The 26,819-nt window shown below is 45.2% G+C and overlaps 1 protein-coding gene across 4 annotated transcripts in view; it reads left to right on the top strand.

Moving 5' to 3' along the window:
- The window catches only part of LOC138180023 (early estrogen-induced gene 1 protein), a 51,765-nt gene that overhangs the window by 1,691 nt on the left and 23,255 nt on the right, over positions 1–26,819 (top strand). For 3 of the 4 annotated variants that reach the window (XM_069113430.1, XM_069113428.1, XM_069113431.1), the window contains exon 2: positions 3,354–4,056. In XM_069113430.1, coding sequence (XP_068969531.1) covers positions 3,911–4,056 — 146 coding nt within the window. In that variant the 5' untranslated portion in view covers positions 3,354–3,910. Of the gene's footprint in view, positions 1–3,353; positions 4,057–13,240; positions 13,448–26,819 lie in introns of those variants that run through there. The other variant, XM_069113429.1, reaches the window with a different exon arrangement.

Genomic DNA, 26,819 nt, shown 5'->3' with positions numbered 1-26,819 from the left:
AGAAAACGTTAATTGCTCCTTGTTGCTGTTATCGATGATGCATCGATCGATTTCAAGTTGCTCTTTATCTTCGATCGGTCGGCGATCGAGGGATTTCGTCATTTGCAGTGCTTACGTGGTAACTTATTTATTGTAGAGACGATAACAATAAGACACGAACAATCAAAGAAAGAAACAAATCCGAAGGTCTGAAGCAGTTTCTAAAAAACTGCCTCTTATCTTATCGTTCTAAATTAAAACCACGCCTCCTTCCTCCGAGTATAAATATTCTAATATCGTTCGCGACAAGTAGTATAAATTTTTCCTCCGCATTTTGTGCTTTCAGCCTTGCTCCAGAGTGTTATCGTTTCGTTGCAACTTCAGTTTTATTTCAGTGGATCGCGTTAAATTTGCTTTTTGCTCTTCGTTAACGAGCAACGAGTTCGCGTGTAAAGTTTTATTCGCTCGTGGACGTCGTTGTTGCCCTCGAATCAAAACTACTTAGACGAACGTCGTTCAATGATCTTGCACGCGCGTAAGTTCTCATAGGACAGATGAAAAGACAAACTTCATTCACGATCGTTCATTTCCCAACACGTTATAGTTTCACGCGATTAATTAGAGACGTTACTAGATTCTCTTTCGCGAACGTGTATACGTTCGGTTCAAGAAACTTATCGTTTCAAACTATGTCTCTAACTAAGATTTTTTAAGCCGAAGTTAGTTTTTACTTAACTTTACACCGCGTTCGATTTACACGCTATCTACACAGCATAATAACACGTGTATGCGATAGTATTGTTGGTGCAAACGATATAGCGAAAAATGACTTTTTGTACTACAAATCGGATCGCGAGGTTCTCTCATTCTATCCTCGATTGGTGTAACGAACCGAATCAAAATTGACAAGAATATTTAAATATATGCTTTATTTGTAAGAAAGATGGGACACGCGAAGAAGCAGGGAATTTCTAAAGGAAAAAAAGATCATCGTACGAAAGAAATTGACGAAACGCGTGACGGGTCAACTCGTCTTCATCGGTTAAACGTCTGATCGATCCCGTAGCTCTGCTACGTCTGTCTCGCCAACTATACACGGCGAGTTCGGTGTGAATGGTCGGACATGATTGACGAAAGAGTCATCGAGGGCCGTTAATACGTAATTCGTAGTACTAGGCGGAGAGCTCCGGTGGTCGTCGTGTCGAGTGCTGCGGTCACCTACTTCGCAACTTGAAACCCAACACCAGGAAGAGTGTGCTCGTTTTCGCTTGCTCGCGTTCCCAGCCGCAATTAGCGTTTTCAAAACAATCGACGTTGCGCCGACGGCGACAGGTCTCGCGACCACTGGTCGCTCGATCCTGCTATAGGTCTTCAAGTCGCGTGAACGTGCCTATTGGAAATGTCGATAAAGGTTCAGTGACATTCGTTGGCGAACGTTCACCCGCTAACGCTTGCTACACTCTGTTATTTGTTCAGTGGCGCTTTTAGTTCCTGGAACTTTGCTCTTTTGCTCGTACAACGCGAATGTTTATCGTCTATGGTCGTTTGATAAATATCCTTAGATTATGTTTCATAGAAAAATAGGATATCAAAGTGTGGATCTAGAGTACGAATAACGTCGAGATTATATAGGTCGAAGAATATTATCAAAGTACTATATATTATCAGCCAACAGGATGTAAATAATTCGTATAAAAGGTAGTAGGATTGAGGTGATAGATCGTGACAATGTTAGGAAGAAATACTTGAGTATATTTAACAGTATATATGTCGGAGATGAAAGGACATCGGGGCTTCCTTTTTGCAATGTTGGGAAAAACCCCAATACCCTAGTCCAGACTTTTACTACAGCTACACTTAAGTAATAAAACTAAGAAATAGTTTTAATGTTCTAATCCGATTTTATGACGATGGGCTTGGGCTTGAACTAACATAACGGGTCACTGAACGTAGCCACGGTCACGGCAGGGACGTGTACCTGACACAGGTATGGAATAATTATATATCTCTCCTTAAAAACAAAGATTGACCCGAAAGGTGGGGAGAAGAATATATAAGGGCAGTTTCACTTGGACTGTAGGTCAGTTCATGCAGATAAGTGTTACTTGTAAGTATAGTCATACGTGTATCACATCGCATTCGTCATTCCGTTAACCGTGGATTTTTTTATCGAACCTGAATTCGTTGTCATCGACATCTCGCCCATCCGATCGCCGCTATTACTTATAGCCTCTCGTAGTGACCACATTTGTACCAATAAATATCAGCTATATCCGCGATGGTAGATTCGAGCGAAGGTTCGTCGAACGCCTAAAATTCCAACCTTAACCCGACATATATATTTATTGTGATATACTCTATACGTACATTTTGCGTAGAACTCGCGATTACTATTAGCGGTTCGCGATTCGCGATCACAAGTTCGACTTCTGGTCGATGCGTTTTGATGCGCGATACAAGTTCGGGCGATGGTTGCTTAAGATGCCGAGGAACTCTGATCGATTATTGTGAACTACCAACTATTGGACTCGGACCAACGTGTAACGACTCTAACTGACTGTAACGACTGACTTTCCGTCACGATGATGCTGCAGAGGGAAACTATGATGCGGTCTAAGGATGCGAGATCATCGGATTCGTCGAGGAAAGCCTTGATTCGGAAAGTGCGGGAAATGGACGTCGTTGTTAATTGGCTAATTTTGTGTCGGTGGTTGGAAAAGGATGCTAACTGCCCTTGAGAGAAAGTTGCTAGCGGGAAGCATCGTACGTTTAGAAAAACAGATTTCTCGTATCTTCCCGTAGTAGGTGATAGATTTAGGGACTGTTGAGAGAAAGACTATTTGTTCCTTTGGAGAATCTTAGCTAAACAATATCCTAAAATTTATGGCCATGGACAGAAACCGTTGGAAAGTTTATTGTCGAGTGCCGCTACAGGATCAAACACGCGGCTTAATCGCGATACTTAACGAACCGTGTAATTCGCTGTTTAAAATAGACACGTACAAAATATTCGGTGTAAAAATATTCGTTGTTGTTTGCTTTAAGCGGAACAGATTGGCGCTATAAATTCAAAAATAATGCCTGAAATTAGAATGAACACGAGCTAGACGCGAGCATCTATCTGGAAAAAATTGCACAAGCAGACCCATAGACCTATGTAGCAACGTCTCTGATCGCTTTTTTTTTATAGTTGTGCAATGAAAGGTTCCAGATGCCCGTGGCCCTGGGATTACCGCGGGCATTATCGTTCAAAGCTCGAGTATTAATGCCACACACACGCGCGCGCGTCGCGTATGTAATAGATACGCGAAACGCGGTCACGATTCTTCGCAGCTTTTATTATAGAAAGACACTGAATTTGGTTTAATTTGCAGTCTCGACGAGGATGGCGAGCACGAATAATTGCCGTTTGTGAGTGTCGGTGCCGAGAGAGAGGATCGCGGAAGGCCACGTTCGTGTTGGTACGAGAGAAGAGCAGCGATGTCGGTGAAGCTTCGAACGAGATCCGCCCAGCCGGCTTCAAGTGTTCAGCTTCGTCCCTCGGGATCGACCAGCCTGTAAAAAAGTTGGATGATCGTTGTTCGACAAAGAGGATCAAAAAGAAACGGAGGGCCGTGGTACTGCCTTTTCGTAGCGGAGTAGAAAACGCGAAGAGATATTTTGGTAAATAGTATCTAAGGTAATTGGTGGAACGGTATCACGGCGCGAGACTCGACTAGTCGCTATCGGCGATAAAACCACGTTAAATGGTCGCATTTGGCGCACAATTTCTACTTTTCTCGCGCGTGCCGTGTACCGTGTTCGTTGTTTGCTCGAGAAAATCGTCGACGATTTCCGAGTAAGAAGCTGGAGAATCGCGAACGTTCTCCGATCGAATTTAACCACGATTAAGCGACTCGTGGTGAAAGTGAAGTGTCTCGGTCTTGGTGACATGGCCTTCATGATGAAGAAGAAGAAGTACAAATTCTCGGTGGAGGTGAACCTGGAGGAGCTGACCGCGGTGCCATTCGTGAACGCAGTGCTGTTCGCTAAGCTCAGACTTCTCGACGGTGGATCTTTCGTCGATCATTCGACCAGGTAAGCGATCATCAAAATTTCCCTTCGTTCTCTCGTTCCTACGTTCGCGATCGTTTCTCGCGAGTACGAAAAATCCCCTTGGTATTCACGCGAGATGTCGCGTTAGGAGGAGAAGTTTCGCGACGATAATCACGATCGATTCGTTTCGATCCGCCAACGTGCGTACACGTTCCAGCGACCGAGTGTCATAGTTGGAAGTACGAACGGCGATCGTGTCTAGTCCAACGGACGGCGAATTTTTTAATTCGCGATACAATAACGATCGCGTGTCTGTGCAGCCGTACAGCTCGTTAAAATTACTTTTTCAACCAAGTCCGGAGAGTAATTACTCCGTAGGAGGCGGTTGTTTCGTGCGAGAACGAAAGTTGTTCCAAAGCGTTTCGTCTGATCTTCGCTTAATCTTTTTTTGAAAGCTCGTTTACGTGCTCAACGACCACAGGCATAATTCGGTTCTCGAAAAAAAAAACCACTTTTGCTGCATGTTCTTTTCTCTCATTTTTCCATACGGTAACTTCGTTATATCAGAGAGCATAGACGGTTGAAATTTAACGAGCGAACAAACAATTATCGCGAAATAACCGGTGTGCCGGTTGAACGAACGTTCGCTACTGTGCACCGCTGAACAACGCGTTTTACGACGCGTCGAATGACACGCTTACGTTTGCCACGAAGAAGCTCGCGTACGTCTATTGGATTATTTAGTTTCCCTACTTGAAAGGACAGCTACGAAAGCGTGACGGAAACTCGTTTAAACCGTATCGGCCGTGAATGAAACGCGTGCCGTGGACGCGGATTAGTAGCTCTCTTGAGCGAAGCGTGGATCATCCGAAACTCGGTAACAAGGTTCCACGCGTGTTGCCATTCTTTTTTTATTCTTAATTACCAGTAACGTTGACGCTTTATCGAGCAAACGCGGAATACGAAGAAGCTGACCTAGCGCCGCAAAGTCTCCATATACCTTGGCATTTCGCCATTTTACCAACTTGGATATGATTAACGAGCTCTAACGTACAACGTACAATACGTACTTTGCTTCGTTAATAATAGAGGGGATACCGCGTACGTACGCGGTAAGAGGTTTTAGCGAGTATCGAACGAGCGATTTTCTGGATCCGCTTCGATTCGCTACTTCCTAGCAAGGCGAAAAATAGTACGGTGTTTACGATGTAGTCGCTTTTAAATAGCTGACAGTTGCGTGCGTCGACCATACATTTCGCCCACGCCCGCCAACTCTAAATTCGTCCTGGAATTTCTCTAGCGTTCTCGGAACTCGCCCGGGATTTCCGAATCGACTAATCAAATTTCTCTAACGATCGTCACCGTGATAGACCTTGAACGAGCGTAAAATTCGATGGTGCTCTCCCAAGGAGAAAGAAACCTTTTGCAGTTTATCCACAGCTGGCTTTTCTTTTCTCCCCGTTCGATGAAACGTGCCTTGACTGCCTCGAGTACCTACGCGCTTTGCGTTCTACTTTTGCTTCGCAGAAACCAGAATTTCAAGGGAATCTTACCATTTCGTTTGCACGATCTCTCGAAATCTTTCGCGTTATTCCGATGCATCCGCTACTTCCATCGAAACGTACATCGAACGTAATAAATTTCGTAGCAGCGTAGGATGGATCGCGATCGATCGACTTCGAAGAAGCTCGTAGAAGCGTCGATAAATTTTCGTGGAAGAACCGTACCCGTAGCTAGCTACGCGTTGGCATCCGATCAGGTGTTACAAAGCAACAGTTGGCTGATAGCGGTAGCGCTACTCGACGATTGTTTTCTTCGCGCCTGTCTAACAATAGATCGTTTTCTAACGTGGAACGTTAGTTCGGGTAATTCGATTATTAACCAAGACGAAGAGAAGAGAGAGAGAGGAGAATCGTCCGCTGGTTGATCTATCTAGCGCGATATTTTTTAATTTAGTAAAAAAACCAAACTCAGGGCGAAAACTGAACAGAATCGCCAGAGCGATGTAACGCGTACTTACGCGCAACTGGCAACCCGAAGGAACGTTCAAACGCGACGTTAACGTTTCCTTCGGACAGTGTCGCCACGGTATATCGATATCTTCGCTTCGCAGACACGATTCGATCGTGTTCTACCTTCCGTCCATTGTCGGTCGATATTCAGCTGCGATATTTCACCGAGCCCGGAGTGCACGGTATTTACATCGAGCGCGCGTTATGCACGACATCGTGTATTCTCTTGGGAATAGAACGTACCCGCACGTGTGCAAGATGCACGCGACATAAATTCCAGCGACCGTACCGGTTCGTAAACCATATTTCGTCGGTAGCCGCGGTCTGCCGGACGCGGACGCGCGTCTCGTTTAAACCAGCGCGGACGTTTCACGGCAAAGGATCGATTTTTTCCTCCTTCTCTCTCTTCTCTTTACGCGTATCTGGTTTATTTAGCTTCCGTAAAACATCCTGTCGTCGTACGATGTACAACGTAATACGTAGACGCGGTAGTAAATTTGTTAGCGGATCATTTCGAAACAAACAAGTTGAAACGAAGGGAATTCCTTATTACACTCGACGACGTGCTTACCGCGACTTTTGGCGCTTGGTCCCAGAGACGCGTAGCAACTTGTTTAAAACTTTAAACGAGGAAAGTAAATCACAGATGAACGTGTTTTGCTCTGCGAACCGTTCGCTCCTAAACGCCGAGAGGCGCATAGAACGATTAGGTTTTCCATGGCAGAGAGACAACGTTCGACGGAATCAAGACTGTACGAAGAGGAAATTAGCACAGTCTGCGGAGAAGAATACGTCAAAAACTCCTGTTCCGGATTATCTATAATCCCCCGACACAGGGTTAAATCAACGCGAATTGTCGTTTCGCGGCTATGAAATCAGCGATGAAAATGAGTCACGTACGGAGTATATTGTTCACCGTTGCAACTTTTCAGACCGTCTGTCTTCCCCTTCGTCCCTCGCTCGTGACGCCTTTGAAAATACCGGAAGCTGGCTGGATCGGTGCCAGAACGGTCTCTACATCTCTGGCGAACGACCCGATCGTTTTATTATTTCGCGATCGGTGTTCGTTCGCATAGCTTTCCCATTTTTTCGCCATATAAACCTACCGCAGCTTGGGCAATTTTTCGCGAAACGAGCCAACTTTGGCATTTTCCGTGGCGACGCGACTCGACTCCAGCCGATGTCGCAACGATCAACGATTAATTAAACCAGCACATTTTTGGTCTTTTTTCCGATTGACAAGTTTAATCGCGGCAAACGGCGATAGCTGGAGCTCGTAATTAACCGCTTGCTCGCCGCTAGTTCCAGAAGCGTGTGACCTCGAGGTGATCTCGATCGATTCGCTCGACTTTCCACCGAGTTTTCCCGAAAGAACCAGAGAAGGGAAGGAAAGGTGGGGGATCTCGGAACGTTCTCGCGAGAACGCATCGCTCTGCCGATCTTCCTGTGATAGGATTTTCTAGGAAAACAGAAGCAATGGTATTGCGGAAAAGCGGCGTTTCCGGCGATCCTTCGTTGATCGATCGCGTCTAAGTGACGAACGTAAACTGATCATCACGCCTCAACGGAATTGCTGAATATCAACGAGATACATCGCGTGTCTTCTCTCCTAGCCTTTTTGGTTCCTTCGATGGAAATTCCTCGTGAAAATCCTGTTACCTCGATATCTCGATATCTAGAAGATCTGCAGTTTATTCGCAATGGATGCTATTCCGCACGGCTGATAACGAGATCTTGATCTAATTGTATATACAAGTTTCTTGTCGATTCTTTGATCTCTTTACGGAAAATGATGCAAAGTAGGCTAGGGAATCCGTGTTTTTCAGCACTCTCTAGCGTTCGTGAAAAGACAGCGTATCCGCGAAGAAGTCATTACAGGAGAAACACCGTTCCTTTGGATCTATGTCAGTGAGAACGATTTAAGTTTCTAAGAGATTTCTCTCCGCGTTCCTGCCGTGTGTAACCCTCTCGATTTCAGCCGGTGACGAATCCTTGGCTACCGTCCATGTTATTACATCTCGCCAACTAACGAAAATTAGCGGTGGGAACACTTTCGATCGTCGTTTTTACGTTATCTTGCAAGACGAATCTCTTGAATATTCGAATCGTTCGTTTGCAACGACGCTGTCGCTTCGAAAACAAAATCTCGTGCTTATTGTTCCTAAACACATTTCCAAACGTTATAAATTTTCAAAAATTTCGCCTTGGACCAGGGTTTCGACGATTTTGTTTTCCAGTTGGCCAAGACGAGATCGTTAAAGGAAACTCGAACTCTCCGAAGCGAACGTACGAGATAGCGTAATCGCCGAATCGAGGGGAACAGCGTTACAACGAACGACTGGCAAGGCCGATACGATTCATCGTCGGAGGGAGCGGTGCGCGCAATCAGATCGAGATAAGCGATTTCGATTTAACGTCAGAGACGGTCGGCTGGTTTCTCGGCAACAAGGTCTACCTTGAACCATGACCTTCCTCGGAATCGGCCGCTGACCACCGAATAAAAGTCTGGAAATAGTGCGTCCACGACGATCGGGCAACGAGATTGGCGGCGAAAACACGATGGAAAGCGGAATACGGCACGAATTTCCCGGTTTCGAATGCGTCGATACGTGGAAGACCTATTCACTTTAAAGTTTAGCAAAATATCCGCTTTAAAAGAGATCGAAAACGCCTCGAAACGTCTCGCATACGATATGGTAGAGCTTTTCTCGCTAATTTCTCGACGGTACCGATCGATGGTCGGTGGATGAAGCGACTGGATAAATAACGAGACTCGAAAGCCGCGCGAAAGAAAAGCGACAGTGGGAAACGTCGAAAGAGAAACGCGATTCTCTCGCCACCGATAGCGTTAGAAAGTACGGCGATTCGTTCTCGTCCTGATTCGCGAGGCGCGAAAATTGAAAGAGAAAAGTTTGGTCGGTCGATGGGTGAGGAGGAAAGGAATCGGGGAACGTGCGAACCAGTAGTTGATGGTGTCGAGGAGAGGCAGAGCAAGGGAGGTGGAAAGAGACGGAGATGAAACGAGCGGAGGTAGTTGACTAGAAGAGAGAAGGAGAAGATACACGAGGGCACGACGATAATGGACAATGTCCTGTCGTCCGGTGTGTCCCGGGCATGGAAACGAGTGACCATCGTTGGAGGACCTGACACCGCCTCAATGTGTCGTGATGAGGAAACACCCGATTACAACGCTCCGACCGAGGCACGGAATATTTCTGCGTGTATCCACGGGAACGATTATGTCGATACTCGTCGCGCCATTGGCTCGTATAACCATGCACATATTTGCCGAGAAGGGGGTAGAGCAGCACGAGCCATAGGGTCGCAGATATCGAGGGATTCAACGTGTCACGAGAAGCTTACCCTGATTTTTATCGACTCGAGGGGTCACGTTATAGAAGTGTCTTCGAAAGTGTTCCGCCGCTTTAATCGCTCTCACGTACTAACTGTTCGCAAACGCCGATCACCGTTTATATTTAGGATCGTCGTATCCGATCGACGACTCGCGAGGGTTGAAATTCGAAAAGAGTTGGCAAGCGGTTGCTTCCTGTTAAGAGTCTTCCGGTTACGATACATCTTTTTCTCAACGATGAAAATCTAAACGGAAGATATCGTGCAACGAAATGAAACTTTCCAAGTTTGTCTCGCCTCCTGGCTGTCCAATACGAATACGAATAATACTGCGTTTGATGTATCTCGGTTCGACGACGAACTTGCGCGAATAGCTGTTAAAGCTGCGCGCCGCGTAACACCAGTAAAACCAGTTTGAAAGTCAGGCAAAAATTACAGCGACTCTTGGTCGAAACTCTGGTCAGGATGGGCCAGCTCTTGGAACGCTCGCGTTCTTGCTCGCGATATAAATTTCGAATACGAGGCGCGTGCAACCGACAACGCAGCATTCAGCGGAAAAACCAGCCGACGGCCTGCTATTATTTCGTATTTCCTGGATCGTCGGACGCACTCTTTCACGATGCGCGTTATCGCGCGGTCGTTAGTCGAAATACGTATAACCAAAAACTGTTTCGAATTACGTAACCGGAAAGGTAAAGTGCCTGGCGCATATTCATACGTCGAAGCGTAAAATCGATTATTATGCGGCTACTACGCGTCCAGTATAAAACGCAGAAGAATCAACCAACGTGTCGAGTTGTTCGGGTGACCGGCTGTTTAAAAAAAAAAGAAAAAAAAAAAAAAGAAAAATAGCGACTGTATGACAAGCAGGTCGGTGAAATTTTGTGCATCTGCACGCTTAGCGTGCTCGCTGGAATGGCACGCGAATCTGTTTCAGTGCCACGAATGGAAGTGGAATCTGCATCGTTGAAATTCGTAACGGTGAAATCGAGATTAATCTATAATATTATGCGAAAAACGTGCTGCCGACTTTTTCACCTTTAAACGCCGGCATAATTTTCGCCTTAATTTACATCGCAACAACCGCTCTCCTTCCCTTCTTCCGATATTTGCTAACTTGTAGCTCCGTTGTGAACAGGCGCGTGATCGTCGTATCCGCGTTTCGATCATTTCAACTTGTTATTATTATCGACAAATTCCATCTCTTTGTCGAGCACGTAGTTACTTTCTGAAATATTACCGGAATTGTCACGATGGTTCCGTTCATCCTGGAATTATCTAATATGTCGTGACACGATCGTGGCCGAGGAACTAATCGTAACGATCGTAACACTCAACGGTGGTAACTATCGGTGACACTGTCCTCAGGAAATCACGTGCCTCTTGTACGGATTGAGCGTCACAACCAGAAGAGGAGCCGTTTCGCGTGGGTGGTCCGTTCGATCGTTTGAAATTCCGCGATGCTCGCGTCTGCGCCAACGACCGTCCACCAGCCGCTTTCCTATCTTTCCCCCTTCTCCTTTCTCTGCTGTCTTCCTCTTCATTCACCTTTTCCACGGAGGTTCCTCTCGTTTCGGCAAGAGGAAAAAAAGAGGTGTGGGTGGGACACGTTAGCCTACATTTCGCGTTGCTTCACCGAACTAGAAGAATGACGCGAGATCCGAAACGGTCGGGAACTTTGTATTCGGTGGCCGAGTTGGCAGGAGATTTCATCGAGGTGGACCTCGATCGATCCGTTCGCCCTGAAGAACGACTCCGAGCCAGAGAGAAGAACCGTTGTCCCAAACCGGCTCCATTCTTTTTTACATCGTTTTCCCTGGTCTCGCGTGACGCGTTACGCACGCTTCCAGCTCGGGCACGAGAGGCAGACTACTAGTATCACGTCCGTGAATTTTTCCATCGCGACGAGAAAGTCCGCGAAATGGTCGGGAAAATGGACGTGGGTAATCGTAGGTAACGAGGAAATTCCAGTTATTTCGAAAAATGGGAAAAAGCTAGTTGGACGCTCGGTCGTTCCGCTCCTACGAAAATATTCAACGTCCTCGAAATACATAGGTACGCGAAACTGGATTTTTCTCGAGTTTTCATCTTCTTCGTTTCTCTTCCTTTTTCCTTTTCTTTGTTTATTCGACCGTACGCGGAGAGACGCGATCGCGAGGAAGCGCGTCAACGGGAGTCGTAAATTCCCGTTACGATTAGACAATCGACGCCACGAGCTCATCGATCCCCTATTTCGATTAGGATAATAGAGGTGGTTTTAACGAGTAGAATGCCTGATCGACAGTTCAAAGATATTACACGTTTCCAACAACTTTGCAGAAAAGATAGTTACGCTGATGCGTAAGGTATAAGTTAAGTAGGTGATTGATTGAAGGGTGGAAACCCGGTAAGGAGATGTTGATTGTTCTAAAGATGACGAATCAGTGAAGTTCGGTGACGACGCTGTTGCAAAGAAAACTCTTGCTCGGTGGTGATCGACCACTCGTCGCTTGCAGGTGGAATCCCGGGAAACATGGGAAACCTACCTTTCCCCTATTTCTACCTGATGGAGCAATAACCGTAAGGAACCTTTAGACTCGAAGATGTTTTATGCCAATTAACTGCCTTAACGGTAAATCGAAAAGGTTCGTTTTATGACAGTTCCTTAGGATTATTGCGGTCTGCTTAATTCTATGTGCACAGCTAGTGGTCGCCTCGACGTAGAGAGTCACCGGACGTAACGTTCTTCTTTCTTTTTTCATAGGAGAGAATCTTTTGTTTCAGAAAATTAAAAACTCGTTAAACATCTCGTCGTTTAAAATGCACTTTTTCTGCGAATATTTCTCACAGAATTATTCTGCGACATTTACCTCTTGCCACTATAACAATTAACATACACGTTTTACACGCGTCCAACGCTTTTCCAAGGCTTTTTCGATTCTTCGTTTTCGTTGGATTCGTCTGTCGGGAACGAAGTGCTTCGAGGCAGAACTTGTTATCCCACATTTTCCCCTCTTCGACTTTCTTTTTCTTCGCGTTTCCTCTTCACCGTGTCCTCCCATTTTCCCTCGCAGGCCTGACGATTTCCCTTTCTCGTTCTTCTTTTTGGAGCTTTGTGCCGGGTCGTTCTGCGTAATTCGCGGCCCTGGAAATTCGTCGTCTTCTTATCGGGGGAAGTTGGCAGCGCCGTTCCTTCCATTCTCGGAACTTGTCACATCCGGCTTGAAATAACGCCCGCACCTAGGAAGCATGTTTTATTCGCTTTTAAAAGTCGTAGGCCGTAACACGAAAGTAGATCCGACGCGTTACCTTTCTGTTCAGTTATTCCGTTGCTCCGAACTGCATCGGTTTAACCGGCGATCTAACGAATCGTGATTTATTAAATCCGATGTTTCTTTCAAAATGAAAAATCAGTGCTTCGAAATGTATAAGCTGGAGAAGCGTAGGACAGTCGATAAAGTTATTGATAGTTTGAAATAAAGGTCACAAAGAGTGTATCATTAGCCACCTTCTTACGATTTTCCATGCTCGTCTCGAGCCAAGAAAATGTACGTAAGGGCCATCTCGGAAATTTATCTTGTCTTGTTCGATTGATCGAACGTATTTGGTTTGGCGAGCAGACCAAACTACACTGGCATACTCTAAATAGAGTACTGAATCTCACGATAACTTCTAAAGAGTGGGAAACACTAAGGAATTGCTGAAATCCTTACAAAATCGGATTATAAAATTTGCAAACCACATTCGTGACACGATCAGTGATTAATTAACTTCTGTAAGTATCGAAATTTATTTTTCAAATTGTTCCGATGTCACCCTTTTTTGTGCAAGTAAAGAATATAGAAGGGAAGAATATAAAAAACTGATGGCGCTGAGATTTTAAGATTTTTCTAGAAAGAAGTAATTAAAAGGCAGAAGAAAAATACAGTACACGGCTGACCACTCATCTTCCTAAGAATCTTGGCGAAAACATATAGACTTCGACGATCGAGTAAAAAGGATTGTACGTTCTCGCAGCCGCAACCAACCGATCAACGCGATTCGATGTTCTTCCTTTTTCTACAAGGAATCAAAATCGATGCTAACGAAAGGTATTTTGCTCTGTTTATTAATCGCGAGTAAAGCGTACGATTACGAGCGTATCTTTTTGATAAAATAATCAGCTTATTTTTATTCGGGCTGATTAGACGAGCCTCGATTACTCTCCTCTATCTCCTGGACTATGTATCAACTCGCGATCGCTACCTTCCTTCAATTTCTTTACGAAACACAATTAATACATGGGACGAGAAATCAGGTTGCACGCTCGCCAAAGCGTTTTACCTTTGATAATTTTTGTCGTTGGAGAGAGCGGCTCGCCTGTTGTGCAATTTTCCTTGCTAATGCCTCGGTAGCTCGAAAAATCGGAGTGCAAACGAGCGTGTGTGTGTGAATCGAGATACGTGGCGTCTCGGTGGTTGAAGCACGGCTTCCTGAAAACGTTCCTCCTGTTTTGAATATTCATTAGATACACATATCGGTACGCGTCTCAAGCCGAGCAGCAAATGTACCGTCTAATTTCTTAATTGAATTTAATTCGCTGCGTTAAGCGATACGATTATAACGACCAATCGTCTTTTCGTTTATCCGCGTCTGCTTTTACCATATAACGAGAAAAATAAATTCTGCTTCGTCGATTTCAACGTGATAATCGAGTAACTTGGTGCTCGTATTTCCGAGCCAGAGATTTCCATTTTAAATAGATAGCACGACGATTTATCTGAAATAACCGCAACGTTATAGGTCGGCTCGTGTTTATTCAAGTCTGAATGAACTCGTTCCGCGAATACTTCGCTTCCTTTATCTCAGAGCCCACCCTTCGTTTGCACTCGTGCGTGCTTCAAGCTCGAGCTTCGCCGGTGCTCGCGAGCAAAGCTCACGATCCGACACCGTCAAACGAAGCCTTTCTCTCCCCTTACAAATTTTACAAATCCTCTCCTCCGCCTCACCCACCCCCTCAGTCATATACCGACTTTTCCGTTCAGGTTCGCGTTATTTTCTGGCCCCGTTCACGGTATTTTCATTAACGGTACTTTCACCCTTTCGCAGAGTTTCCCTGTTTTTCAACTTTTCTCTGCTGGAATTTCCCCGGTGTTTCCACCTTTTCGTCCATCTCTCGTGTCCCCATTTCCTCTCGCATTTCCAAAATTGCTTCAGCCAACGAACCACGCCAAAGCCCACGCGTAGATTTCGACTAGGCAGAGGAAGGTAGCCACGCCAGGAACGAGAAGCCAGGGTCGCTCGACAAAGTGCAATGCCAAATAATTGCAAGGTCGGAGGGATTTTCAGTGTCGATCGTTCGACCTTGACCGAACCTCCGTTCGTCTCTGTTGCCGAATACTCGCGGCTGTGCTCAGCGTTCGCGCGGCCGCGCAGCTCATCCTTGACAGACTGAAATTTCCGTGGAAATGAATTTTCGTCTCCTGTCGCTACCTGCCCATCCTCTCGTTCTAACCCCAAGGAGCTTATTCTCCGAGAGACTACTACGACGGAATAAATCGCGCTAGAACGGTAAAGAGGATATTCGTCAGGGAAGGGAGAACAGTAACGCAGCGGGGTTTCGGCCGTCGATTGTTCTCCACGCGATACACGAGACAGAATTGCTTTCAGCGACGCTGAAACTTTCTCGTGGCCCTCCGCAAAAAGGGTTGTTTGTTTCGCGAGTGCCCCTTCGTCGCAGGGGCGTAGCCGGTCGCGCCAGAGCCCGGTTCCAACCTATTATTTGCACCACGCGCATTTCCAGCATCGATTGCTCGACCTTGACCGATACCTCCACCCCCGGTCGTCCTTTGATATTCGGGCGACTCGCAGCGATACAAATTCGCTCCACCTCGAAGCGGGTTGCGTCCTTTGTGACTTTCGTGTTCGCGACTCGTAAGGATAAAAAGTGTAGAAAAGGAGGGAAATTCGTACGTTTTAAAGAAATTTCCTCTTTAACGATTCGACATCGAAGGCGAACCGTACCATGATACCGATAAAGTCGTTAGAAACTCGGCAAGATTTTCCACCGAACGGAATAGTTCCGTCGTTTATTCTAATTGACATTCTCTCGGACGTGGTCCGATTCAATTTCAGCCAACAGATTCGAACAAAAGGTTACCGATAATAACGATCGCGTGCTCGGCGTTGATCGACGGCATCGAGCCCCCATTTCAGTTTCAATTTCCCGGCCAGCGCGCAAACATCCAGCCTCGCCGTCGTTCCTCTTTTTTTCTCCTTTTTTTCGTAAACGCCCGATTGATCCTAGGATGGTTGCAGGTCCAACCTGACGAGCCACCGCGAGAAATCTCTTTGAAAGCTACGGCAAGCCGAGTGCTAGACATTGTTTAGTCAACAGTCGAGAAACTTATCGATCAGTGCGACGCACACGCACGCGACGCCCCTGTGCATATGGTTCGACTCGATTTCAAGCGTTGGTGGTGGCCGCGCGCACATACCCCTTCCTTCCGTTTAACTCTTGTGCATCCCTTTCGTTCGACCGTGTGCGTATCAAGCGCAAACTCAGCCAGACGGTAGATAACGAGTTTCCTTCCACGAAAAGAGTTTCCAATAACGATGCCAGCTGGAAGTTAACGGGCCGCCTATTTTCCCGACTCCGCGAACGAAACTGGAGCGTTTCACGTCCTCCTATTTCCATCGATCACCTCCATACGGCCATATCGCGACTTCTGCCTCTTTTTTTGCTTATCGATTCGGCTTGATCCCGAGGAGGAGCAGCCAGCGACTTGCAAGTTGAATGCTCGGCGAGATGCACAGCGTCTCGACTCGTACAATAGATCGAACGTAATTAACGCTTTCGATGCTCGAAAGCGATACGAATGATCGAAGAGAGGCAACGAGATCGTGGAACCAATACGAATCTTATTTATCCGGACTCGTCGAGAGACAAACGGTTCGTTTAGCAGGAGTTTGCAGATCCTTCTAAATACGCGCGATTATTTAGCTCGTACAATGGAAGTTTGTAACGTAATTAAGTGGAGTCAGTTGGCAGGATTTTGGACGATAAAGATCCAGTTGTCCTTCGACGCTGTCTCGTACCGTCACTTCCTGTGTCTTCCAAAAACGTCTGCTTGATCTTCAACGACCGTAGTGAGTCCACGCGACACGTTGGCAGCTATTGCCGCTTAACTACTTCCAATCTCGCTACGTTAAGTACGTCGAATTAAGTAGCGACTATAATTAAAAGCGATGTTTTTACGATATGAATTTTATCACTTACGCTCGACCGATAATCCGTTTCGGATAGATACTGCGACCACGGTTATCTAGACACTAGGTGCAGCGGGTCGAACGGTAATTCATAATTTATCTGGCTTTTAAAATAGCCAAGGTCGGCCGAAGCCATCGACAGCAAAATTGAAGGTAACGCGCAATGCAAGTTCTAGACAGAACTGTCTACGGTCGTTTCTCCTCCAATCTCACCGGCGAGGAATCAACTAGGTTAATTCCTAATTGGTAAGATTGGCAAATTCGCAAAGTCAACGCGACCAGCGAACCAGTTACCCCGATTTATGATATCGACCTTAATACATAATCCATTTCCACGGAAGTAGTAGAGAGGGCGAGTTTCAAGCGCCTCTGGCGAAATTTGAAATTTAAAAATCGCGGAAAATCGAGCTTCGGCCGCCGCAGTCTCTCCCCTCCGTAAATTCTCTGCAGAGCGATTTACTTTCGCTCGACATCGATGCTTTGCCGCGATCGTTCCCCTAACTTTGATTCGTCGTCTCGTTCGTTTTCGACTCTCCGGCGAGGCCAGTGAAATACGTCTGGTAGGCTGCACACCACGTGCGTTATTTTCTCTTTTTTTCCTCTGTCAACGGGACGGTTTACGTGGCTTCTTCCCACGGCTTGCCAGCCCTCTGATTCCTCGTTTTAGCAGGCCACGTACATTCGACTCTTATGCCGTCATTTCCGCGCGTTCCAAGCAAGTGCGAAACGATTAACACTAAAGCTACCAGCGGCGATCGAATCGACCGCTCTCCAACTTCTACGCAAATTTAGCCGTATTTAAACTTTATCATATCGCTTCGTAATTTCCGACTTTTCCTAAAACATGCGTACAATATATTTTTCGGTGTTTACTCTTAGTTTGCTCTTTTATTTTATAGAGAAAAATTTGTACTCTGCTTTGCCCATCGTGAGCGGTCATTTTGACCGCTCAACGAAATATTTTAGTTGTTCTTAAAATACATGTAGTCTCGACATTTCTTACAGTCCATTGTTAGTAACATTTTAAAAATCGAGAGGTTTCTTAGGGTTATTGCTCATTGCGATAAGACGCGGGAAAAGCTCTCTCAACTCCACCCTCGAGTAACCGTTGGTGTAGAACGGCCAATACCTGTCAATATTTTCGTGTAAATATGCCGTCACAGACCATATTCTTACTTGCTATTGTCCTCTCGTCTAGAATACATCTCAGTTTGTTAGTCAGTTAGTCGAGATCTGAACTTGTTATCTGTAAAACTCAGACGGAAAGCATCTCAGGGCGTTTTGCGTAAAGTTGTTATAAAAGGAAAAGTAAAGCACATCAAATTTGACAATAATTTTGTATTCCGTACGTGGTATTATTCTTTGATAAATATTTACCCTAGAAATGTCAAGACTTTCCAAAAAAAATTATATATAAAAAAAAAAAATAACGGACATAGAAGAAGACTATTCAGTGTGCGATGAGCAAGAAACTTCAGCAACTGAAAACAGCACGGAGACACACGAGGAGCTATTTACAACCGAATCAGAGTTGAATATTATAAATAAGCGTTTACGTAAGGGCAAAAAGGAAAGAAATTATCGTTGACAGCAAAGGGCGAGACTGAGGTAGAGAAACAACGTATCGAAACTGGGTCCGATGGGACAGTTTGGAGAGAAATAGATGCAAGTCCCAAACCTGGCAAGACATCAGTTCATAATATTTTTAGGGATATGTTTAACGGCATATCGTGAAAGGACAAGTAAAGACAGCATTTTGTCTTGTCATTGATCACCGCATAAGGGATCATGCAATAAAATATACGGAAGAAGAAGCATTTGGAGTATTGGGGACTAAGAGGAATCTAGATGCAACAAAACTATGTTAAGTAATGAACCCAGTACAGAGATGTTGACTGATCTATAGTCGTAGAACCAGCAAAGTTCGGTGATGATACTGTCGCAGAGGAAAACCCTTGCTGGGTGTTGGTCGCCCTACCACCGGTCGCTTACGGGTGAAAATCCCAGGAAACATAGAAAAGCCCACGTTTCACCATTTTTTACCTGATGGAGCAATAACCGTAAGGAACATGTTCACTCGAAGGTGTTTTACACCACTTAACAGCCTTAACGGTCAAATCGAAATGCTTAGTTTTACGACAGTTCCTTATGATCATTACGATCCAATTATATCGACGTAGTGAGTGACCGCCTCGACCGAGGTATGGATTCCGGGCTACGCAAAGAATCACCGGACGAAACAATTTATTTTGTCGGTAATTCTTCAAATAATGCGATGGTCGAGTTATATCGAGAAGCGAATCGCAAAGGAACGTGTCTAAATATCTGTAAAGCATAAAGCAGCGCGGTTCTAAATCGTATTAGGATCAGTTATCTATTGAAATACCAATCGCGATTGCAAAAATAATTTAGTCGCTAGAGACAATTTTGACAAAATACATTCGTCTCGAGCGCGTTAACGTTCTGCCATGTTCTCGTATTCTTTTACGTTTATTTTTTCCTTCGTTTTAACAAAGTCTCGCCTTTCTCGTGATATCCTCATCCTCTCGGTTTTCTCGAGACCGAGGCATCGTTTGATATCGTCTTTAACGAGACACGCTCGCCAACCTTCCCTCGCCCTTTGCTTCAACGGTAACGAGAAAGAATACGAGCGCTGGTATAGTTTCAGCCGGTTAACTGGCGCAATTAAAATACATTAGCCTACCTAGGACTTAGCCTGAGTCGCTGGCTTTCGGACCAAGGCAGCCGCGCTTGTTCCGAGAAGCTCCATTTTTGTTTTGTTTCTCTGAAATAAACGAGGATACGGAAGATGGCCGCGTACTTCAGGGAATTGCGAGCTCCTCCTCTTGCAGTCGTCCGCTTTACGGAATTGAAACGTTTCCTCGTCTCGTCTTTTCGTCGTGCTGTACACCACGCGCAATAAAAAAGATATTTTTACTTTTCTGATAGTAGATCTCTCGCTGTAACACAGGGAACTGGCAACGACCGAAATATAAATCTCGTTGCAAAGAAATTGGGATAGAAGGTACCCGCGTAATGCGAGAAGAAGAACAAGCTTTTCTCTATATATTTTATACAAAATCTCTGAAATTGCTCCAAAATATCCTTAATTATCCTTATTTCTATGAAAAATTTGTTTAAAGAAGGACGCATTCCCAAACTAAATCGCGCCATTTTCTTCTCCCTCTTCGGCATAGCACCCGTTCAAGGAATGCGAAACGCGATGATTAATGGAATTGGTAACACGATTACGTTAATGTCAGAGTTGTGCGTTTTGCCTTCCATCGCGGTGAACATTCGGGGAACGTCAATAACGTCGTGTGACTGAAACCGCGACGCGGTTTCGATTACCTGTCGTCTCGCGTATATACCAGCCAACGTGTCTCGTATTCGAGCCGAGAATTCACCGAGAAAACGCGTCTAACGGAAAACCAGTGTTTAAACGCAAACGATAAGCTATTTTCGGTACGTTTTGCCTTGCCGCTACACGTCCATTCTCCCTGTCTTGATGTTTTGTTCTTTCGCCTTCCTGTGCGTTTCTGTGCGTGTTCGGCCGCTTTAACCGAACAGTACCGTACACGTTTTCCCTTCGAAACGATATTCTTCGGAAAATAAAGCTAGTCTCCACGTATGAGCGAGATGCTGCGACGTATGGACGGCATTCTCGCGCGTTCAAAATCCTTCGAGTCTATGCGAATTTTAAAAACTGGCAAAGTACTCGCCAAAAAGTCGTACGTATTAGAATGTGCGATAGGCTTGTTTACGTTTCTTTAAAAATGCAGCAAAAATGTAATTAACGAAGAACGTGTCAGCTCTGCGAAGGCGAGTGAATCAAGTAAAGCGAAAATTAATAATTAAAAAATTCCGGTATTTACCTAAGCTATTTACCTACGCTATTTACCTATTCTTCAAATTACTTAGCTAATGATTATTGTAGAAAAAATTTTGCAAATATTCAACCAGTAAATAAATAATATTTCAATACCAACGCAGTGCAGCAAATATTCCAATAATTTCAAATTCGCAAGGGGCGAACAAACTTATTACACAACCTGACGTTACATCTCAGCTGCGAAGTTTATTAAAAAATAGTAACCGCTGTACGGACGGTTCTTGCGTCCTCGTGTTATATCTGCGACGAGAGGATCTTTAGTTCTACAACGGGTCAACGATATTCTTCGAAGCTGTTCGTCAGCCAGAAATAACATTTTTGAAGCGGCCGTCACTGACTTATTCGCTGAATTCTACGGAAGGGAATTTTCTCTGTTCTAGATTCCGTTCTAGGTGATTTTCCTCGGTTTGTTCGCGTCAAGAACGACGCGATATAAACGAAGAAAGCAACGTGAAGTCGATCAGAAGTCATCGAATCGGATATTAATTATTCCACAGTGAGGGCGTATTGCCGCGACGTTGTTAATTTGTCCGCTTTGTAGTCGGTTTACCGGCTGCCTCGCTTTCCTCGATATCCACTGTCTTCTATTTTCCAACAAGTTTCTTCTCCGCCTCGCTCAAAGACGAAACTAACTCTACCTTGCACTTGTTGCACCTCGTAGTCCGCCTTATTCGGCGTCTCAAGGGGAAACCTTGACGTCTCGCGAGAAGTATCGTCTTCTTAATCATAGCCCGATAAAAATTCCGATCGATTCGCACCTGTTACTCGGACGAACATGGTCGTTGCTAGTATTAAATGTTTTTACAAACCTATCAATATTATGTATTATCTCCGAGCACTATCTCATCTGGGTTTCGTCGAGGACTTCTTTCGCTCTGTCTAATCGCGGAAAGTCGTCAACTCGCGCTATCAAACTAATATATCGATTCTCGGAAATAAAATGACAAATGACTCTCTATGAAACGTACAAAAATAGAACAGCCAACCGGCTGTGAAATATACCGCCAAATAAACGAACCACTAAGGCGAACAGCGAATTCTTCACATCGTCGACATCGTCTGAACAAACATACACGAATGGTTTTCGCAGCTGCGAAATTACAAACAAGCCCAGTGTCTGAGACGAGACCAGACGATTCTCCTTTTCGATCGGTTCTTGCGTTGTCTTACCTTGATCGTCGTCGTCGTCGTCGTCGATCTATAATTAAATAACGAAATCGTTCTTCGAATCGCGTTTCGAACGTTCGATATCGGTGAAACGGGTTAAGGCTTACCGCGTTTCGAAGAAAGCGTTTAATTAATCCTGTTCACCGATGACCATACCGTGGCCGTTCGAGTTTCGTTGTATCGGCCTTGCGTAACGTATTACGTCCGCGCTGGTGTTACGGGCACGTAACGAAACGTATTCGAACAGGTTCTCCTCCCCTCGACACCTTTCGCTCGCTTTAAACTTTTTCGATTCAAGCCGCTGTTTCTCGATCGCCAAAGATTCACGAGAAAACTGTATATTCTACGTTCTACGGAACAAATCGGATACGACACGGTTACGAGAGACGAAGGTTCGCGTACATCGGGTTCTGGCGATATTTTTCACCGAAACGGCAGATACGTTCCTCCTATCTAAGTCCTACGTGCACGCGTTACGACACGTCTTTATCAATTTATCGGTGAGAACGTTTGCTCTACTATGTGCTCTACTATTTGTGCTACTATTCATCGAATCTACCGGCTGACTTTTGTTATCCGAATTATCATCGAGCGCGTTTAAACGAATGCTATTATGTAACGCACTTACGAAGCGGTAGATCGTTTAAGTCTTTTACCGATGCGAAAACTTCCTTCTTCGATAGGTTTGTAATCGATGAAATTGTGTAATATCTATATACACGAGTGTCCAACATTGTTAAATAGCAATGGCAGTAATAACAATCTTGGTGTATGGCCGACATAAGCAGAAATCGAATCTAAAAATAGACGATAGTGATAATAATGGTCAGCGAAAATGCGTTTCTCGCGTTTACCGAAAGATAAACCGGTTTACGGAGAGGAAAAATCGCAAAAATCCTATTATCGAGCTGTCTCGAGATGTCGTGGAATCTCGGCGTCGTCGATCGAACGTTCCTTCGCTATTCGGTGGATCGTCGCTATTCGTTCGAGACCGCTCCATTTTCGGAGCTTAGTTTGAAAGCGGCGTCTCGTCGCGGCAAATCGAAATGCTGATTAATCGAGAAACACGGCGTGGCTGTGGTATCAGAGACAGACGGAAATAGAGATCGAAGCACGAACGGCGCGCCGTTTCGGGCATCCGTTTTTACTCGATCGCGTTTATTTCTTCCCGTTTCGCGATCAACGATTCGCTCGTCGCGTTTTTCTTCCTTCTTTCCTGTTCGTTTTGCAGAACTGCGCCACGACCCAATTCGGCATCCCGTTTCTCATCGCGATTCCTTCTCCGTTCATTTTCCACTCTCGTTCAAAAGAGCGACGAATGCCTCGACGTCGATTCACGTACAACCACCGCCGATTTGTTCCACGTTCGTTCGTATTCTTCCTGCCTCTTTCTTTTCCTTTCGAGAACAAAGGCTGCCAGACGTTTAACCGAAAATGTACGCTTCGTTTCACCGTCAATTTTATTTAACGCCAAATTAACCGCCAAGTTTAACAGGGAACGCGATAGAGCAATCAGCTCGTGCGCCGGTGGAGCTTCCAACGACGATATACAGGGTGGTTGGTAACTGGTGGTACAAGCGGAAAGGGGGTGATTCTAGGCGAAAAAAGAAGTCGAAAATATAGAATAAAAATTTTTCGTTCGAGGCTTTGTTTTCGAGAAAATCGACTTTGAATTTTCGCTCGGTACGCGTGCACTTTATCGCGTCTCGTTATAACGGATCTCACTGTAGATCCTTGTCTTGATGGAAGAATTTAAAAAAAAAAATTAAAAAAAATTTTTATTCTATATTTTCGACTTCTTTTTTCGCGTAGAACCACCCCCCTTCCGTTTGTACCTCCAGTTACCAAACACCTTGTATATTTAACCGTAAAGAATGATCAACAGCAACAACAGACTGAAAATCATCGTCCCTTTGATTTCATAATTTAATTAGCTTCGTCGTCGTAATTTCGTCGCTTCGACGTCGTTCTAAACCGGCTGTCGTAAGATGTTAAGGAGAGGCAATCGAATCTCGCGAGGAAATATTTTCATAGCCAGCGTCAACTGGCTTTGAATCGCGATTAAGGAGTCTCCTTTGCACGTGTCTTTGCTGCATAAACGATGACGACTACCGTTAATAGGTGGCGACATTGTGAGATCTTACGTAGGCCGTGCTCTTCTAGCGGAGGCCGCCGATGCGCTGTTTGTTTGCGGACTTGACACAATCGTGTTGGAATTTTCTACGAACAACAGTGCTTTTATATATCGTCCGAGTCTGGACGTAACCCTGACGCGGCCCAAGAAACCGTACTTTTCTTACGGAACGTTGTTCGTCGCGTTTCCAGTCTCTTTGGTATTCCGATCTTGCTTAAATCGCAAACGCTCACGAGCAAACGACAATGTCCTTCGATTAATTTGTACGATCGATGTTCCATTAGGAGCCGCGCTCTCGTCGAGAAACATTGGAATCGAATGGCTAATTAATGGGTGGAAAGTAGGTCGGTCGTATGTTGATGAGCTTCACGGATGGTTTTAATCAACTCGCTGCGACGAAATCGTACGATTCGCCGTACGACGTTGAACGAAGTGTCTCAGTCGTGTGTAACGAGATAATCAAGTTCGATCGTTAGAGGACATTTTACCTGCTACGATTGGGTTTCGCTCGATTGCTTTGGCTGACTCGTCTCGCTAATTATGCGTATCGTGGCCGGCACGGGTAGTTGACTGGAATCTGCGTCGAAATTGGGCCACGCTCTCTACGAACGCCACGGGGTTCTACTTTAAGCGTTGCCACCGCTCGCGTTTTACCGACACTTGAAAGCACTTAAGGCAATCTATACTGTCGTCGGGCGAATTCTTCTGGTGTCCTCGCTTCTCGCCGCAAACGTTTCCGACCGTCGTCGACGAGAAACCGCTTATTAAATCCGCTTGAAAGTCGTTAACGTCGGGCTAGGCGAAATTTTTCTTCCAGTCGAGTCGAGTCGTGTCGAGTCGAGTCGAGTCGAGGAGAAGCTCCGAATGACATTCCGCGGTCTGCACAGTGTGAAAGGACCGCATAACGTTTTCATAACTCGTCAGGATTTGTGTAACGTCGCGAAGTATATACGAGCCTGGCGTCTTTCTTCATTCAACACCGTACACCTATAGTTGCAGCATCTTTGCCATGTAAAACACCTGTCGCACGTGCAATTCCAAGAATCGCAAGGAACCCGTTTCTGGCATCGACGAAGAATTTATGGAAAAATCAGCTTTCGCCGAGGATTCGCGGAAGCCGATTTGGAAAACACCTCCGGCGTAGAAGCGAGGTGAACGCTTCGTTAAAGAAGCTTGGAACTCGTTTTTCGTTGGTGGTTGAGCGAGGTTGTCCTGGATCGTACAAAGTTACCGTGCGTGCCAGCGTAACGCTAATTATAGGCCTGTAATCGTATGGTAGCGGCGCAACGCAGAATAAACTTTGGTACGTTTCTCGTTTTTTAAACACGATCGATTGCCTCTGCCGCGAATAAACGAGACGTACTGTGCGTTCGTTTAAAAATTGAACGTTTCGTATCGTTTTATGGTGCGACATTGACCTTAAGTAGCAAGGATGCACACGTTACGTGCCACGTATTAAATAGCACGTGCCCCGCCGTGACATTTATCGTATCAGTAATTACGTGAAATTGCAGAATTATTGAAACGCACGTAATTTTTCGTTACGCAACTCTTGCAACAATTTTGCCTCGCAGTTCGATAATAATAGATTTCATCGACAACGTACTAACACGGCGCGTAAGGATATTTTCTGATGCTTCTTGCGGCGATCGGTTAGTCTGGTAACGAGACGAAACCGAAGGAAAATTTTACCGACTATCTGCTTCAAAGACTACGCGCTTTATCGGCACGTAGGATCTCGTTGTAAACAAATAATTTTCACTTCAAATTTTTAAACTCCAGTATATTGTACAACCTGTGATATTGACACGTTGAATGCCATGGAGGCCACCGGTGACCACAATGAGATAAATTCATTAACGATGATTATACATTGTAACTTATCTCTTGCAGATAATATTTCATCGCGTAATAAAAAATTCACCGTCAACCGCGCCACGGCCAAACCTTGTAAAACTGGCGTGGCATTCAACACGTGTTAAACTATCGCGTTCGTCGGTGAAAAGGAAGTTGGTCTCGACAGGGTTGAGACGTGTAACGTTATCATCTGTGTTGGGAACAGAGTAGAATCGAAGGTTCGTTCCAAAGAATGCAACGATTCGCACGCCAAGCGGTATTACGCGGTAAAGAGTCGATTACGTAACGATTAAATCATAGATTGCTCGAAGATCGTCTATTTTTCGTGCGGCAATTACACACATACTCGTCCGAACCGGTAGATATCTTTCCTTTTCTATTTCTCGTTGCTCCCGATCGCTAATAGTGTTGGTGTTCGCAAGGTTGTCGACGAGGAATCGAGCGATCGACGAGTAAACTTCTATTTGCCTGCGCCACGCGACGCGTGCCCCATTATTCTCGAAGAATTCCGAATATCGCTCGAATAGTAACTCGATTCTCACGTTTTATTTCTCTGTTTTCTTCCGAAACGAACTATTCGTGCGCGTTTCGCGAACAATGCAACGGTATTTCGCGGTTTTACGCGCGGAAACAAAGGCTTTCTAGTTCGATAGAGGCGATTACCTCCCACGTGCTGCGGCTATTACCACCGTATTTTAAAATCTGCCAGATTGATATCTCGCAGAAATTGCCAGGCTGTATATTTCCATCCGAGTCGTCTAAAATCTACAACCAATATTTTACGAGTTCTTCGACTCGGTTAAACTCTCTTTCGTGGGCCGCAGGCGCGTTCCATTTTTCCATACTTTTGTATTTTATCGAAGAAATAGAAAAGGAGGAGAGAAAGAGAGAATGCGCTGTATAGCGTTCTGTGTAATACACCTTAGGTATATCGGATACGAGATATTTAACGGTAGAACACACGTCTGAAAGTTCTTTGACGTGGTTCGAGGTGCCAGCCTGATATATCGAATTTCTTTTTCAAACGCGAACGATACTGCTATCTATCCTGCACCGGTATATACATCAATAACAATCATATCACGATAGAACAGAGGATTGTAATTTCCACGAGGTTCCATTAGGAGAAAGTTATTGATTCGGTTCGACGTTCGTGTCACGGTCA

This window comes from Bombus flavifrons, chromosome 5, assembly GCF_040668555.2.
Source record: "Bombus flavifrons isolate JBK064 chromosome 5, iyBomFlav1_principal, whole genome shotgun sequence".
In the NCBI taxonomy this organism is placed as follows: Eukaryota; Metazoa; Arthropoda; class Insecta; order Hymenoptera; family Apidae; genus Bombus; species Bombus flavifrons.
This window is presented reverse-complemented; position numbering and strand designations above follow the sequence as displayed.